Genomic DNA, 17,049 nt, shown 5'->3' on the forward strand with positions numbered 1-17,049 from the left:
TTTTATATATAAAAAATCATATTTTTTAGTGAAGTATTTTTAATAAAATAAGATAAAGATTTGTCCATGAATATATTGAGTATTTGTTTTTAATAGTCTGTGTGCAAAGCAATTTTCATGTTAAAATTAAAAATTCTTTTCCTCATCTAAAAAATCTCAAATTTATTTTCTGTAATCCCTAAAATCTCTTAAATGTATTTCAAACGTTTTTTCAGTAAAACTTTATAGTTTATCTGTTATTTAATCTACCCTATCTCAAAAAAAGGATCAGTCAATTCGACTTCATAATCAACAAAAAAAAAATCAAAATAAACATAGATTACCCATTTTTTTCTTTCTAGAATGACTTCAAATTGTAACATGAATCTATTTTCATTTATCCTAAGTAGCTCTAAGTTCGTAACATTATACATCTATTTATAACTAAATTTTATTGTTTTATTGCTCTTTGAACCATGTCTAACTACTATCCACACCATAAAAAGTTGTAAATCACTCGGAATGTGCAGGTCACATTACGCTATCAAATTACATTATCCACGAGCTACAACAAACTGCTCCCATAGTCATTTAGTCTTAAATAACATAAAAAGATCTGTATTTTTAGATTTTAGTTACTTTTATAATAACAAATAATGAATAAATATGAAAAACAAGAAATAAAGTTCTTAACCAATCTTAATTTTTCTTGTTCCTGATTGTCAATGACATTTTAAACCTAATTTTTTATAGTACTTATAGTACTGTACTTAATTTTTATTTAATTAAATAATGCACCAAAGTATATAGACTAATAACATGTAAAAAGTAGACAAATTCCCTTACCTTTCAAAATTTTTTCTTGCTTTCTAACTATGCGACAAGAGCCGTTACAAATTCATCCAGGCTAGGCATTAACTTTCCCATGGGAAAATATATGCACTCTGAATGAAATTGACAATTATCTGTTCAGAAAACAACGTTATACAATACATCATTTGGTAGATAAAAACCTCGACTTTCTGTTGGTTATAGGTAATATATAATGAAATGTAAGAGAGAACTATCAACGAATTATGAAAGAGAGAATGTGACAGGTGGGTGTGGCAGGAGAGGTCTGATTTTATTTGATAGCTCTGTAACCAAACAAAATTGAAGACTATAAAAATTAAGGTTTGTCTGAGCAATAACAATTATATAGAAAGTAATTTATGTTTAATTTTGTACTTTTTCAAGGGGTAGTGGATAAAAGAGGGATGATGACATGCTAAAAGAAAATGTGTCACGTGAGTCACACTAGTGGAAATTCAGGATTTTTTTTTATATTGCTTTGTAGAATTAAGAACTTAAAAATTGTGTACTATTAAAATATGGATTATTAGCTAAGATTTCATGCTATTCTAATTGGTATAACATAAACAAAACGTAGTTTAATAAAATTTTGAATGTAAGACACTAAAACCTTGTGTCATGTCCATAAGTTGTTTCAAAACAAAACTTTTTTTAGCTTAATGAACTTTACACGGGGGGAAAGAAATGAGAGTTAGCATTTGGTTTTAACAGAAAAAAATATTTATGTTAAACACTTACATGGTATATCATCATTTGGTAGAAGGTAGGTAAATGTTGTAGATATCACAATCTGCATGAAAGTGGGTCTTCTAGAGGTTTTATGGCAATTGTTAAGACAAAAATTCACACTTACAGAGCATATCATCATCTGGAAGGAGGTAGGTCAAGTGTTATGACATATATTCACTCTCAATGGACATATCCTCAACTGAGAAAATGCAAGTCAAGTGTTAAGACAAGATTGATACTCAAAGGACATATCATCATCTTGAAGAAAGTGGTTCAAGTGATAGGACAAAGATTTATACTTATACGACCAGGACACACTGTCACCCAGAAAAAGGCAAGTCAGGTGTTAAAACAAGATTCACACTCACAGGTTATATCATCATCATGAAAAAGGTAGGTCAATTGACAGGACAAAGGTTCACCCTTACAGGGCTAAGGGATACTGTCATTCAAGAAAAGGTATTACACTTGGGGGGGGGGGGATATCATCATCATGAAGAAGGTGGGTCAAGTGGTAGGACTACGATTCATACTTACAGGCTGGACATATTGTCATACCTGAAAAGGTATGTCAAGTGTTAAAACAAAATTCACATTTACAGGGAATATCATAATCCGGAAGGTAAGTCAAGTGTTAAGACAAAGATTTACATTCAAAGGGATATCATAATCCATGAAAAAGTTGGTCAAATGTTAAGAAAAAGATTCACACTCACAGTGCATGTCATCTTCAGGTTGTTCAGCTTATTTTCAATTGATCCAATGGATTCTACAAATGTAGCCTGAAACATGATGCAAGCCACCCTATCAGCAAATACAGGAATTTGGGCTAACTCGTAAAGGAATCTGAAAATAAGGAAATATGACATTTTTTACTGCACTTGTAAGGTATGAATCTACTTATATACATATGTTTACCTGCAAGTTGAATTCAAACTTGGCTCCTTTTTCCAATGTGATTTTTCTACTTCAAAAATTCTATTTCACACTAGTTTGGTATTCAAGATGTAACTATATGTTCAGCATTAATTTAAATTTTCATCAAAGATAAAATCTGTAAACACTTGAACACTTCAACCCTCTTTACATAGCTTGTAAAAACAGATTAATGCTGAAATCTTTTAAACACTTCAGAAAAACTATATACACCTGAACCTTCTCAATGTGGCTTTTAAAAATGGATTAATATTAGAATATTTTAACAAATTAAATAAAAATTGATTTATTCTCAACAAAACACTAACAAATTTTAAGTTATTTAACCATGATTTTACCTTTCACAGTATCTAAAACACAAACAAGTTTTTAGAAAGAAAAAAAAATTGTTCATGTGTTGATTTTAATATAGCTTTTACAAAAACAATACTCTGATATTAAAATTGTCAAAGGTTAAAAAAGAAAAAAGTTAATGAAATTTATATCATTAAAAAATTCATACCAAATAATAAATAACACTACTTACCCATGTTATCAAAGTCAAAAAGCAAGAAAAAATCAAAGAAAAACGTTCGTACATGATCCAATGCATTACTTGTAGCATGTAGATGTTAATACATTATATAACAAGATTTACACTATAGTTTCAAAATTAAGAGTATATCAAGATTTAAAGTATAGGACAAGTTGTGATTGGTTGAAAGTAGGTAGGTGATTATTGTTGATATTTGACACTAAACATTTAAAAATCAACCAATACCACAATGAGATCCTACATGTCATTATTAAGAGTATAATACTCATACATTATCTATACATTGAATTAATGCTCTTCTAGACATATTATTATTGTATATTTAAGCACAAACCTGTACATGGAATATCTGTGCTGTGGTCAATGAAAAGATCAAACCTTGAATTTGAGTGTTATAAGCTATCAAGCTTATAATAGTTAATGACAAAAATGTCTGGCTTTGTTTAAACACACAAGTTATTTCCTCTTTTCAGGTTTATCAAAAGGAATGACTGGTTTGGTTGTGAGTAAGCCACCAGAGAGTTTGAATTATCTAAACACACAAAGGCTATCAAGAGAAATGTCTGCCTTTGTTGAAAATGATTCACCAGGGGGCTTTGCTTATCTAAACACTCAAGGTACTTACTGTTCGGGTTTATCAAGAGGAATGTCTGGCTTGGTTGTGACATGATTTTTGATTTGTTCTATTTCATCTGCAGATGGTCTCTGTAAAGAGAAACCAGTTACTCAGTTCAGAAAGAAAAAATACTTTCATAATAAAATGTAGTTCAAGAAAATTCAAAGTTTCTTCTTTAGACTTATTCCATGTCATTTCTACTCAGGACTGCAGAGGGTATGGAAAGAATACTAAATATACTTCTTGTTGCATAATAAAATTGAGCACTGTCTTCAGTAAGACAGGGAACTACAAAAACCAGACAACCTTACTCTATAGCTTAACTGTAACTGCCAAATTCACTTTTACTGTGTTTTGGCCTCAGACTCTTTTTGAACGAGAGTCTGCTTATCAACAGACTAAGGCAACAATTCAATGAAATGAGCAAAGTAATGTGGAGTTGCTTTAAAAAATGCCAAGATTAAATAAATTAAATAGAAACTAAGAAATTTTTATATAATAGAAGAACATTAGCAATATCTTATTATTGTAAGTCATTTGAAAATGACATGTATCGCTAAAATACAAGATTAACTTCCAAACTTGTTGCATTAGGTAGATGCTTTAATCTATCAATGAAAAGTTTCTTTGTTATACACAAACTTTTTCAATCCTCTTTTTTGCAAGCATCTTAAATGATTTATGATGAATTGCTACATTCCTTCACTAAGAGCATGATAATGTATACTTTATTTGTTATCAGTCATTAAATTTGCCACTGCTTTTATACTTGTTTGGAACCATCTAGTTGTTGATTCAATATACCTAGAATAATATATAGGATGTTTAAATTCATACACTATACAAGATATTTTCCAAGATAAAACCTGAAAAAAAATGTTGTAATCTACATTCAGGTTTAAAAATAATTCGGGGTTCCCACTTGTTTCGCAAAATCACTTTCAAGCACTTTTTCAGGACCTCTTCAGGCAATTTCAAGGAATAATGAACAGCTTAGTAATAAACAAATACATATAAAATGTATGTTTAAAACTTAATCGTATGATGTATCTTAGTTTATTGCAAGTAACAACTTTAACAAACATATAATTTGGTATTAAACTAACAAATATCCAAGCTTGAACAGAACAATGAAGTCAATTTTCATAAGCAATGAAATGTCTATTATAGTATACCTTTAATTTTAAAAGAAATGTCTTTCACTTAACTTTAAATTTGTCAATTACAAACCGTTGCTTTAATTTTTGTTCTTATATATATATATATATATATATATATATATACATACATATGGTAGTCTGTCATATTGGCTTAAATGAAATAATGATCAAAAGGCTAAACTGTAAAAACCATGTTTGCAGCTCCCTGTAAATTTCATGTATTTCAAATACAAACAGAAAAAGCCAGATGATTTGGTCACACTCAGTGTCCGTTACCAGCTTCCACCAGTATTTTTATAACTTTCTTCAAATGGATAACAGCATCATTTGGCTTACTTGACATGAATCGATAATGAAGGCATTCAAGATTCCTTGTAATTCTGTACCTCAGTGGAGACGCTTCTCTCGTAGTTTGGATATTGCCTTCACTAACTTATCCCTGGCCTCCAATTAAAACTGTATAATACCTTTGTCATTAATCTTCTTCTTCATTCTACGGTCTCTTAGTAAATTCTCAGAAGTAAAAACTGACATCCACTTACTGTACTCTTTCAGTAATGTCTTGTCATCTAAATCAAAGTTCATAAATGACATTGTCATTGTGTGCTTTTTCTTCACAATATGCTCAATGAGGATCTTTAGTACAAGTGTTAGATCTATTCCTAGACATGGCATCATTTGGTTAATCAATTTGATATTTTGTAAGAAATGGTGCCACCTATTTTTCAACTGATAGAAAGAAGGAAGAGCTTACATTTCATCAATGGATCCTGAATTGCAAGTCTCACAGTTTCAAGACTTTGTGCTTGGATTCAAATGTTTTTGGTGATAACAGCATCTACATACATTTGCTTATTTTTCCATATTTGTAAGGGAGATCATTTTACAACCATCTACACTTGTAGCATTTTAGTGGAAAAATTGTTGACTTGGTAAGTGTTGTGAAGTCCTCCTATCTAGCTGGAGTATGTTTAAACAGAACAAAACGTCTAAGACATCCCACATCATAGTCACTGTACTAGTCACCAGTGCCCAATACACAATATGTAGACCACAGGACTCTATCTCAATGAACTTGCACTTGAAACCTTTTTCCATTTGTTCCTTGAACATCCTGTACAGCTTCCAATTTGCTGCTGGTCCATCCATCAAGAGCTGTATAATTTTCTCATAACATAGCACCAATATGCTAGCGTGTTACGACAGACACCTGATCCCAAAATCATAAGTAAATATCTAATTATTTGTCTTGAGATTTCTTGCTCAAGCTTTCATTAGAAAGCAAGATAAACTCTTCATCTACAAGAGTAAAGATTTATATATATATATATGTTACGGTGACCCAGATGCATAAAATTTACAGAACATTTTAAATTTTTAAATCAGGTACATTTATCTCTCATACTAAATGCAATCAAAGAATGTAGGTCCCAGAAAAGAATAGGTTAGATCTAGACCTACTCATAAATGGTCTAATACACTTGGAAGATAGTAAAATATTAGATCTATCCACAGTTAAACAATTTTATGAAAATAAGCAGAAATAAAAATCTCCATAATTATGTTCACCTTTGTTTTCTTTTTCAAACTTTCAAGGAAGCTTGATGCCAACCAAATGTTGTAAAGAATCTTAGCTTTGTTTCTCCACATTTAAAAGTTATGGCTACCTTGTTGCTTGGAAACATCAAGGAAAGCATGGCAGAAATCTCCTCTTGCGATTTGTAGGAATGATGATTGTATGTACTATACAATGTCCATCTAATTTCTGCTTTACAATTTTATCTTTAAGTTTTTTTTAACAATGAGATTATCCATAGATCTAGGCTTATTGCAGGTACCCGGACTATCTTTAGGCCTACAACTTGTCACTGTCACTGATCAGGATTAAATTCGGGCCTATAAAAGAATTCTTTCAATATAACAGTTATTCCATTGTTTAATTTCCTTAATAATTGCAAACTTTTGATGTGTTTTAGCCCTTTGATGTGATTTTTCAGTGCACTTTCACCCATCCCATTTATGTCCAATGTTTTTCTGGAAGCTTTGCAAATTGCATTGTGCTGAATGCATTCACAGTGCTGAACCCACTCACTGTATTGTTCATTACAGAACCATGCATTGCTAAAGACACACTTTCCCCATTTTTCCAGTGCATTAAGACTTGGCCTACAATAGGAGAAAGTCTTATTCACGATTATGATTTATACAATATTCACACAATTATCATGTATTCAGTAGTGTTTGTTTCAAAGTGGCAGCTTGTGAAGTTGTGAGGTTTTCAAGGGCGAATATAAACAACCATAGATTTAGGCTACCACTTAAATAAGTTTACCCAGTTAAGCTATTGTGGATATGAAAGAAGTCATGTACAACAAGCACTTTTACATGTCTATAATCATTATCCAACTCTCAGACAAATGCACAAATCTGTAGTGGAATATCAATTAAATTCTCATAGTATTGTTACTTACATACTTTTAACTGCCTTAGTAAAAATCAGTGTCTAAATCAACAATGTTCAAGTTCCATTTAATGCTCTTCAGCAAAATTAATAGTTTCAGTTTAACTATGTGAACAGTCTGTATTATCAATATCTGGCAGCTTTTATCAGCCTAATCTGGTTCATAATACTTCTTAGTGGAGTAAAGTATGACATTGGAGGATGGAATGGACTTGGTGTGTTTAGTTCAAACAGGAAACACCTTTTATCTCATCGCTCAGCTGAAAAAACCTAAAAATGCTTGAAACTGCAGACCTCGGTTTAGGTTGCATCTTCTTTTATCTCACAGTTTAGCAGAAGAGACTTATTAATGCTTGAAATTGTAACATTCAGTTTACTAGATAATGGGTTTAGCTGGCAGAATTGAGAAGATAACTTTTGTTAGAGATTAAGATGTTTTTCAGTACATACTAAATTAGAGAATAATTATAAAATTAAAGCATTTTTTTCAACAACTGGAACTAAAATTTGCATATTTAACATCCCTTCATGCTACAATATTGAAATAATTACCTACATGATCAGAATTTCGTGAGAAATGTTGGTAGGTCTTTTCTATGAAGGAAAAACCAATGTGAAAAACATCAGAGTCTAATGCTTTAATATAATGGCAAAAGATTAAATGACAGACATTATATGACTAGAGATGAAGTTTGGTAACTCACAAGTTTTAGAGAAATATGGACAGATAAGACTGTAACATGTTTACTTGATTGAATCAAAGGAAAGTTAAATGACAAATAATACAAGTTGAACATCTAAAAAAACTTGAGACAATACATCCATGCTTACTCTCAAGGGAATATTTTCTCAAGGTCAGAAGACATGGACATTTATTTCAATTAGTAAAAGATCATCACAAGTCTTTTTGGGTCATTGCTTTTTTTTGTATGAAGGATGACCAATAACATCCAAACAGTCTGACATATAAAGATTACAAATAACAACTACATGGCCATTTATACTTAGTATTTTACAAGATATTTCAAGGTTTATGTTACAACGTTATAGGTTATAAAGGTCATACGTACCACTTCATAAATGGCTTGCAGCGTGTCTGCATCCACAACTGAGGTATCAAAGTTATACACAGCTGTAACACAAGACATTACTTTTTTTATTTATTCAACAGCTGATACTTAAAACCAAAATCATAACATGTTCTTTATATTGTTCTGTCCACAAGGTTATCACACAATCATGTTCTTTATATTGTTCTGTCTATAAGGTTATCACACAATCACGTTCTTTATATTGTTCTGTCCACAAGGTTATCACACAATCATGTTCTTTATATTGTTCTGTCCACAAGGTTACCATATAATCATGTTCTTTATATTGTTCTGTCCACAAGGTTACCATACAATCATGTTCTTTACATTGTTCTGTCCACAAGGTTACCATACAATCACATTCTTTACTTTGTTCTGTCCACAAGGTTACCATACAATCATATTTTTTATATTTTCTGTTCACAAGGATACCACACAATCACAATGTATATATTGTGCTATCTACAAGGGTTCTACTCAATCATGATCTTTTATTCATTTCATTACAAGGTTAGCACAAAATTATTGTCTTTGTATTCATCCAGATAAAGGGTTATCACACCAACCATGATATTTGTATCTATCTAGCAAAAGATTACTATACCACTCCTGTCTAAAGTGTTAATACTCCATTCATTGTCTTTGTATACAATAAGCTAAAGTGTTAATACACAAACCTTTGGTCTTTGTATCCAATCAGCTAAAGAGTTAATACACCAACTATTGTCTTTGTATCCAATCAGTTAAAGTTACTACTTCACGCATTGTTTCTGTATCCAATAAGCTAACAGGTTAGTACACCAGCAACAGTCTTTGTATCCAATCAGCTAAAGAGTTAGCACACCAACCATGGTCTTTCTATCCAATCAGTTATACCTTTAACATCTGGTACACTTTTTAAATACCTTTCTGTGCATGTCAAAGGTTAAAAATTTACTTAAACCTATTTTCTATCAATATATTTTAAGGAAATTAGCATTATCAAATACATTATAATACAAAGTTTTATATCATCCAAGTTATTATTTCTTTATTTCGATTGAAACCTCTAACAATTAAATCTTCAGTTTTGTGTCAAGTGATATGCTGGCAGTTGAAATATCTTAGGTTTGGTTGCTTATGCATCTTTACAGCTTACCCTCAGTACTTCTATGAGTCTAGACGAGCTTCTACACGATTGGGCAAACATTTCAAAGTAATCTGTTGCTAATCAACAGTCTTTCGTAGCCTTGAATGGGATGCATATAATTAATAGAAAGAGCAGTATCTCCTGGCTAGAAGGCAAGGAAGTAATAAATTATTTTTCAAATGACAATTCTGCTTTATATCTGTTGTGGAGACTTGTGTCCCTAGTGCTTAGCTATTTTTTAATGCCTTATACATATTAGTTTGATAGACACTTAAATTGCATTTAGGTTTTACTTTTATATTTTAGTTGATTATGTATTATTTGTGTTTTAAAATACATATTTGAAAGGTTTAATGATTATTTAAACTTTTCTAATTGTACCTTTCCTGGTCATGCATTATAAAAAAAGGCAAGAGCAAACATTATACCATAGGCTAAAGTGGACTCCTACTGATCATAACTTTGTATCTCCTGCGGGGATTGGTTGAAGCGTGTAGATATAAATAATGAAAGATAAAGATTTGGAAAAAAAAATAAAACATTTGTGAAAAGGTAAAGACAACTGACCCAAGGAAGATATTTTAAGATTATTTAACTAAGAGATAAAATGTAAGTATGTACATATTTCCATTTCTTAATTTTAAGCTTTTAATTGCACTGTATGTTAATGATAATAGCTAGTTAGTGATATGTTGGAGAAAATAGAAAATAAAGTATAAACATCTACCTTAACCCTCTCTGCCCAGGCATCATTTCCTGCAGATGTCACGAGGTTCTCGTGGCTTACATTCAAAATTTTATCAAAGTACCTTTTGTTTATGTTATACCAATTAGTATAGCATAAAATCACAGCTAATAATCCATATTTTAATAGTATACAAGTTTTAAGTTCTTAAATTTATAAGGCAATATATTTTAAAAAATCCTGAACTTCCTCTAGTGTAAGAAAATTGACAAATTTGTTGTAAGCATCTCATCTTCTCTATTTTATTCACCACCCCTCCAATAATATGAAATTTAACATAAATTACTCACTACAACATCGTCATTGCTCAGACAAATCATAATTTTTATAGCTTTCAATTTTATTTGGTTACAGAGCCACCAAACTGAAACTTAGACCCCTCTTGCCACACCCACCTGTCACATCCTCTCTTTCAGGATTTGTTAATAGTTCACTCTTACATTTAATTCTAAGTTATCTATAATCAATAGAAAGCCAAGGTTGTCATCTATCAAATGACATATTATGTTGTGCTCTGAAAAGAGAATTGTCAATTTCTCTTTTAGTGCAAGCTTTGTTCATATGGAAAAGATAATGACTAACTTGGATTAATTTGTAACGCCTCTTGTCACATAGTTAGAAACCCAGAAAAATTGTGATAGTTAAAGGAAATTGTCTGCTTTTCATATGTTATTATTCTATGTTCTTTGGTGCATTATTTAATTAAATAAAAATTATTTAGTGCATTACTACCATTAATATAAACAAATAAGGTTAAGTGTCATCGATAGTCGACAGGAAAAACAAGAAATAAAGTACTTACCCACATCTTTTTTTTTTTAATGTTTATTCTTTATTTATTATTATAAAAGTAACTAAAATATAAAATACTGAGCTCTTTAGGTTAGTTAAGGTTAGATTAACCCTTTCGTGATGGGCTCGGTATAATACATACGAGTTTGTATACACATTTGCATACATTAAGTATTTATATTATAACTTCTAATGCAGTAAGTGTATCTTCACAACATTTGGTAGACTTTTAGTAAAGATTGCAAGTCTTCCATACACAAAAAATCCGATTTTTTAATGAAATATTTTTATTATAGAATTGTTTGTGAAAATAGGGTGTTTTGTTACCAGTCCAAGTGCGAAGTGATTTTCATGTTATAACTTAAAAAACATTCATCACAAAAATCTTAAATATAATTTGTGTAATCTCTAAAACCTCCTAAATACATTTCAAACGTTTATTTTCAGTAAAACTTTATTTTTTTTTGTCATTTTTTCTACCCTAACTCTATGGGATCTGTCAATTTAACCGACCTCGTAACCACCACAAAAATTAGGAAATAAATTTAAATTATGCTTTTTTCATTCTAGAATGACTACAGATTATAGCATGAAAACACAAATGTTTAGTCTAAGTAGCTTAAATCTCATAACATTATCCATTTATATATATCTATTATTTTCCAGCCATGTCTGGCTAACAATATAGAAGTTACAATGACACAACGCATGTGCACTCGTGATACCATATCCAATAATATAAAACTTACCTTTACTCTTTACAAAATGACCTGTCTTGGCTGTGTTTTAGTGGACTAGTATTTTGTAAAATACAGTGATATTTCAATTATTACACATTATATATGTATATACATTAATACTATTTACAAATAAGTTCTTAAACTTATATTTCTTAAAACATAGAACAGTATATAAAAAGTAAATCAAACAATTATCTCTTTTAGTTATGATCTTTGTACTCGTTTGCTGCTTCTCATAGGTTGCTAAGCCTTATGAAATTTCCCACATGGAGGAAAGTTAAAAGAAAATTTTTTTTTAGGTTTTATATATAGATTTTAAATAAGCAAAAAAATCATAAATTACTATATCAATACCATAGAATTCCACTATGATTCATCAAAAATAGTAACTACACTGTATTTGTGTTTAAAAAAATATGAAATTTCAAGCTCACTAAAGACTTACTGTATCTCCTTGAAATATTGTATGAAAAGAATGAGATTAACACAATTACACATTAAAATGGCTGAGAAAACCTCTATGTGGACATTCTGAGCTTTTAATTGGTTATTCACATGTCATATGTAGAAGTAAGTGTATATAAGGGACTGTTTCCAAATATGGAAAGAGGTAGGCAGAGTGCCACTGTGTTTGATTCAGTACATAGTTTGTTAGGAATTAGGAACTCAAATTACCAATACTGACAAGATAGAATCTAAAATAAGAACCTCCTATCTTTTCTATTTTTTGAGATATTGCTACATTTACTGAATCATACAAAGTGGCCCTACCCCCCTCTTTCCATTTTTGGAAATGCTTACGCACACCTACTTCTACCTATGACATGTGAATAACCAATTGAAAGCTCAGAATGTTCCCCATGTGATTCTTTGCAAAGTAATTATGTGGGAAACCATTTCTTTCCATGGTAGCTTTCAAGCAATAAGGTAAGACTTCAGTGAGCTCGTAATTTCATATTATTTTAGACCCAAATATAGCTTAATTACTATGCTTGATAAATTATAGTGGAATTCTATGGTACTGATATAGTAATTTAGGATTTTTTGTTATTTCAAAATGTATATATAAAACCTAAAAAAATTATTTTGTTTCACATCTTGTATGTGCAAAAATTGATATAGCTTAGCAACCTATGGCAAGCAGCAAACAAGTACAAAGTTCGTTACTAGAAGAGATAATTGTTTGCTTTACTTCTTTATTTACTGTTCTATGTTTTAAGAAAATAAGTTGCTACACAAAATCATGATTTTAATATTTATTTGTCCACAGTGTTATCATAGTAACCAAGATTTATCTAAACAACTTGCATAAACCTCATATCTCATGGTCATATTTATGTATCATGAGGAAGCTGAATATACTTTATGAATTAAATTAATAAGCTGATGTATCTGTGTGATGGCAAGTTTGTTGCCAGAGTACCAGTCTATGTGGCTAATGTGTGCTTAATATTTAATGTTACTTTATGCAAACAATGGTTGTATTAAATCGCATCTATTCTTCATAACTCAATTGAGGATATGAAAAAACAATATTCTTGACATACCATTTTCTACATCAGAAATTTCCAAGTGAAGACTGGAGATTAATATTCCAACATTCTGAGATCTCTTCTGATCTAATAACTTTGCTACCTGTAAAACAAAAAAATATCAAGACAGATGAGCTTCCAAATATTATATTTTTCTAAACAACATCAAGACAGATGAGCTTCACAATATTATATTTTTCTAAACAATATCAAGACAAAGGAGCTAGAAAATATCAAAAAGTAGTGTTTTTCTAAACAACATCAAGAGAGGAACTTCAAAATACCAAAAAGTAATGCATTTTTATAAATAATAAACAATATCAAGACAGAGACTTTAAACTCCAAAACGTAATGTGTTTTTTTACACAATATCAAGATAAAAAGGCTACAAAATATTAAAAAGTAGTGTTTTTCTAAACATTATCAAAACAGAGACTTTAAAATCCAAAAAGTAATGTGTTTCTAAACAATATCAAGACATAGGGACTTCAAAATATAAAAAAAAAAGTTTCTCAAACCAATATCAAGTGTTTCTCTAAACAATATCAAAACAGAGGAGCATCAAAATACAAAAAAATTAATGTTTTTTTAATTTCACATGTTTATTTTGAAAGAAAATACATATACTATCATAAATTTTTTTCTTTTCTATTAAATATAAATTAGATATTTTATACATTTAATTGATATATTAAACTACAAAGAAATCTGTTACACAAAAACCATACTATAAAAACATCAGTCAACTATAGGTTAGAAAGAAAGCTGTTACATGAAAACAATGTCCTCAGTATATCAGTTAACTGTTCAAGCAATAAAAGTAACTGTTACATGAAAAAACTACACCTTTATTATATCAGTTAACTATACAGGTTGGAAAGTAATCAGTTTCATGGAAATCACATAACTCCAGAACAGCAGTCAACTGTTCGTGTCAGAAAATCAGTTGACTGTATAAATTTGAAAGAAATCAGTTTCATAAAACCACACAACTTCAGAGCACCAGAAACCTGTTAAGATTAGAAAGATATCACTTACATAAAAACCACACCGACTTCAGAAAACAAGGCAACTTTACAGATTAGACAGATGTCATTCACATGACAATAAGAGCCAAACATCAGGCAAGTATTCAAGTTACATACTTACTAGTTAGGTTATCATTTCTGTAACAGAAACATACCATGAAGTATGAACATGAAAACAAGTAGAGTAGAATCTGCTTCACCTCTGAAATAGCTGCTCATGTAAACAAGGAAAGCAGATTTTGCTCAGTAAAATACAGCATCACAACCAGGTCTAGTTAAGTTGACTTCACTCAGTCAACTTATATCACCATCATTAGGTCAAGTTAAGTCCCCTTCACTCAATCAAAATACACTTCACCACCAGATCCAGTTAAATCGACTTCGCTCAGTCAAAATACACCACATCTGGTCAACTCTGACCCTTAAGGGTTTTGTTTTTCATTAAATCTTTATGAACTTTATCATTATTTTGATAATTAATTTAATGTGCACATAAAAAGCTGTTTATATTAATTTAAGTAACTATTAATATTACAATAATTTGGTAATTAAATAAAACTACAGTGTACTAACATCAATCACTGTATGCAAATGATCCTCCTAGTATTAGAGCAATATATATATAATATTATGAGCTGCAATCTGACTTTAGCATCATATTTCAAGTCTGAATAATTCTTTTAAAATATGTATAACTAACCTGCTTGGACTTGGCTTTTAAATTTTTAGTTTTTGTTGAAGTTTTCTTTTCTCTAACTTGCCGAGAAAAAAGGCCTGTAAACTCATCCCAGTTCTCAGGACCAATCTCTTCCAAAATTTCCCAAAAACAAGATTTCTGGTTTCTTAAAAATACAAAAACAAAGAGAGCAATAAATCTTTTACAATTCAACACATAAAGGTTTACTGTTATTATCTGAGCTAGAATACATAACACTACAATGTAGAAAGATTTTCAATACAAAGATGGAGATTACATAAAAATCTTAGTATGACACGTGAAAAGTAAGAGAGTAATTATGTTGATTACAGAAAATTTCTCTAGTAATATTAAAGAGACTGAATAAAGATAAATATTTGAAGTTAATTATAGTTCAAATTACCAATTATGTAATTTTTACTTATATGAAAGACACAATTCTGAGGAACAATTGAAATCACTTTATTTATTTCAAGCAAATCTTTTCAATTATTAAACCTTATTGTCTTCAAAACAATCTCATGAAAGATTGATCATAAGCCCAAAGCTTTGAAAACAATCATATCATACAAGTGAAAAACCCAATGAAGGGAACAAACTGTCAGAAAACTAGAAATTAGAGAAAATAGTTTTGATACATTTGTGAATCCTCTTCAGTCTCATGTTGTCTTCTGACAAGAAAGCTGATCAACAACCTATGTAACTGCAGAACTTGAACTCCCTTAACCCTTTCCAGATGGGTCATGGGTCAAAGGACATGTCATTGCGTTTGTTGACTCACATTCAAAATTTTATTGAACTACTATTTCATGAATTTATGTCAGTAAGTCTGGTATCAAACTGTAGATTATAATTCAAACTTTAAAACTATGTTACTCAATTTGTTAATTTAAAAGTGAATATAAAAAAAAACAGAAACATTGATTTATATGTGTCACGTGCTATGTTGAATGCAGTACTAGTTCAAATTAGATGTTTGTGAAGTCAAATTACTAAGTCTATAGTTTCATACGAATTAGAAACACAAATTACAGACATTGACAAGCTAGAATACAAAATTAGAAGTTCTTATCTTTTCTATTTGCTAAGATATTGCTCACGTAATAAATCAAACATAGTGGCACCCTGCTCACCTCCTTTGATTTTTAGAAACACTCCTTTATATAAACACTTACTTCTTTATATGACATGAATAACCAATCAGAAGCTCAGAATGTCCTCTAGTGGTTTTCTAAGCCTTTGTAACATACCTAGCATCATTTCTTTCTTTTAAATCAAGATTTCAATGAGGTAGATTGTGTCTTTAGTCTGCTCAAAATTTCATATTTTATTTAGAGTAAAATATATCTTAGTTACTAAGCTTGATAAATTATAGTTGAAATATATGGTATTTATGTAGTAATTTATGATTTTTTAGTTATTCAAATGTATATATGAGACCAGATGGGTATATATATTTCCAAATGGGTCACGGGTCAAAGGACATGTCATCTCGTTTGTTGACTCGCATTCAAAATTTTATTGAACTACCATTTCATAAATTTATGTCAATAACTTTGGTATCAAACTGTAGATTATAATTCAAGTTAAAGTACTATTTATTACTCAATTTCTTAATTTAAAAGCAAATATGAAAAACAGATAAACATTGATTTTTGTGTGTCACGTGGTATGTTGAATGCAGCACTGGTTGAAATTAGATGTTTGTCATGTCAAAATACTAAGTCTATAGTTTCGTACGAATTAGAAACTCATATTAACAATATTGACAAACTAGAATATAAAATAAGGCCTAAAAATATATATATATATATATATAAAACCTACAAAAAATTATTTCATTTCATATCCTCAACATGCGAAATTTTAAAAGGCTTAGCAACCTTCGTCAAGCAGCAAACGAGTACAAAGGTCTTAATTAGAAGAGATAATTGTTTACTTTTTACTTTTTTATTTACTGTTCTATGTTTTAAGAAAAATTAGTTTAAGAACTTATTTCTAAATAGCAATAATCTATATACATATAT

The 17,049-nt window shown here is 30.0% G+C and overlaps 1 protein-coding gene across 1 annotated transcript in view; it reads right to left on the reverse strand.

Annotated features, from left to right (window-relative positions):
• The window catches only part of LOC106464415 (protein cappuccino-like), a 67,378-nt gene that overhangs the window by 16,401 nt on the left and 33,928 nt on the right, over positions 1–17,049 (reverse strand). Inside the window, exons 9-13 of the mRNA XM_022392117.1 lie at positions 15,026–15,167; positions 13,313–13,400; positions 8,339–8,400; positions 3,657–3,736; positions 2,277–2,406 (exon numbers count right to left, since the gene is read on the reverse strand). Of these exons, the coding sequence (XP_022247825.1) occupies positions 2,277–2,406; positions 3,657–3,736; positions 8,339–8,400; positions 13,313–13,400; positions 15,026–15,167 (502 nt within the window). The remainder of the gene's footprint in view (positions 1–2,276; positions 2,407–3,656; positions 3,737–8,338; positions 8,401–13,312; positions 13,401–15,025; positions 15,168–17,049) is intronic.

This window comes from Limulus polyphemus, unplaced genomic scaffold, assembly GCF_000517525.1.
Source record: "Limulus polyphemus unplaced genomic scaffold, Limulus_polyphemus-2.1.2 Scaffold1643, whole genome shotgun sequence".
NCBI lineage: Eukaryota > Metazoa > Arthropoda > Merostomata > Xiphosura > Limulidae > Limulus > Limulus polyphemus.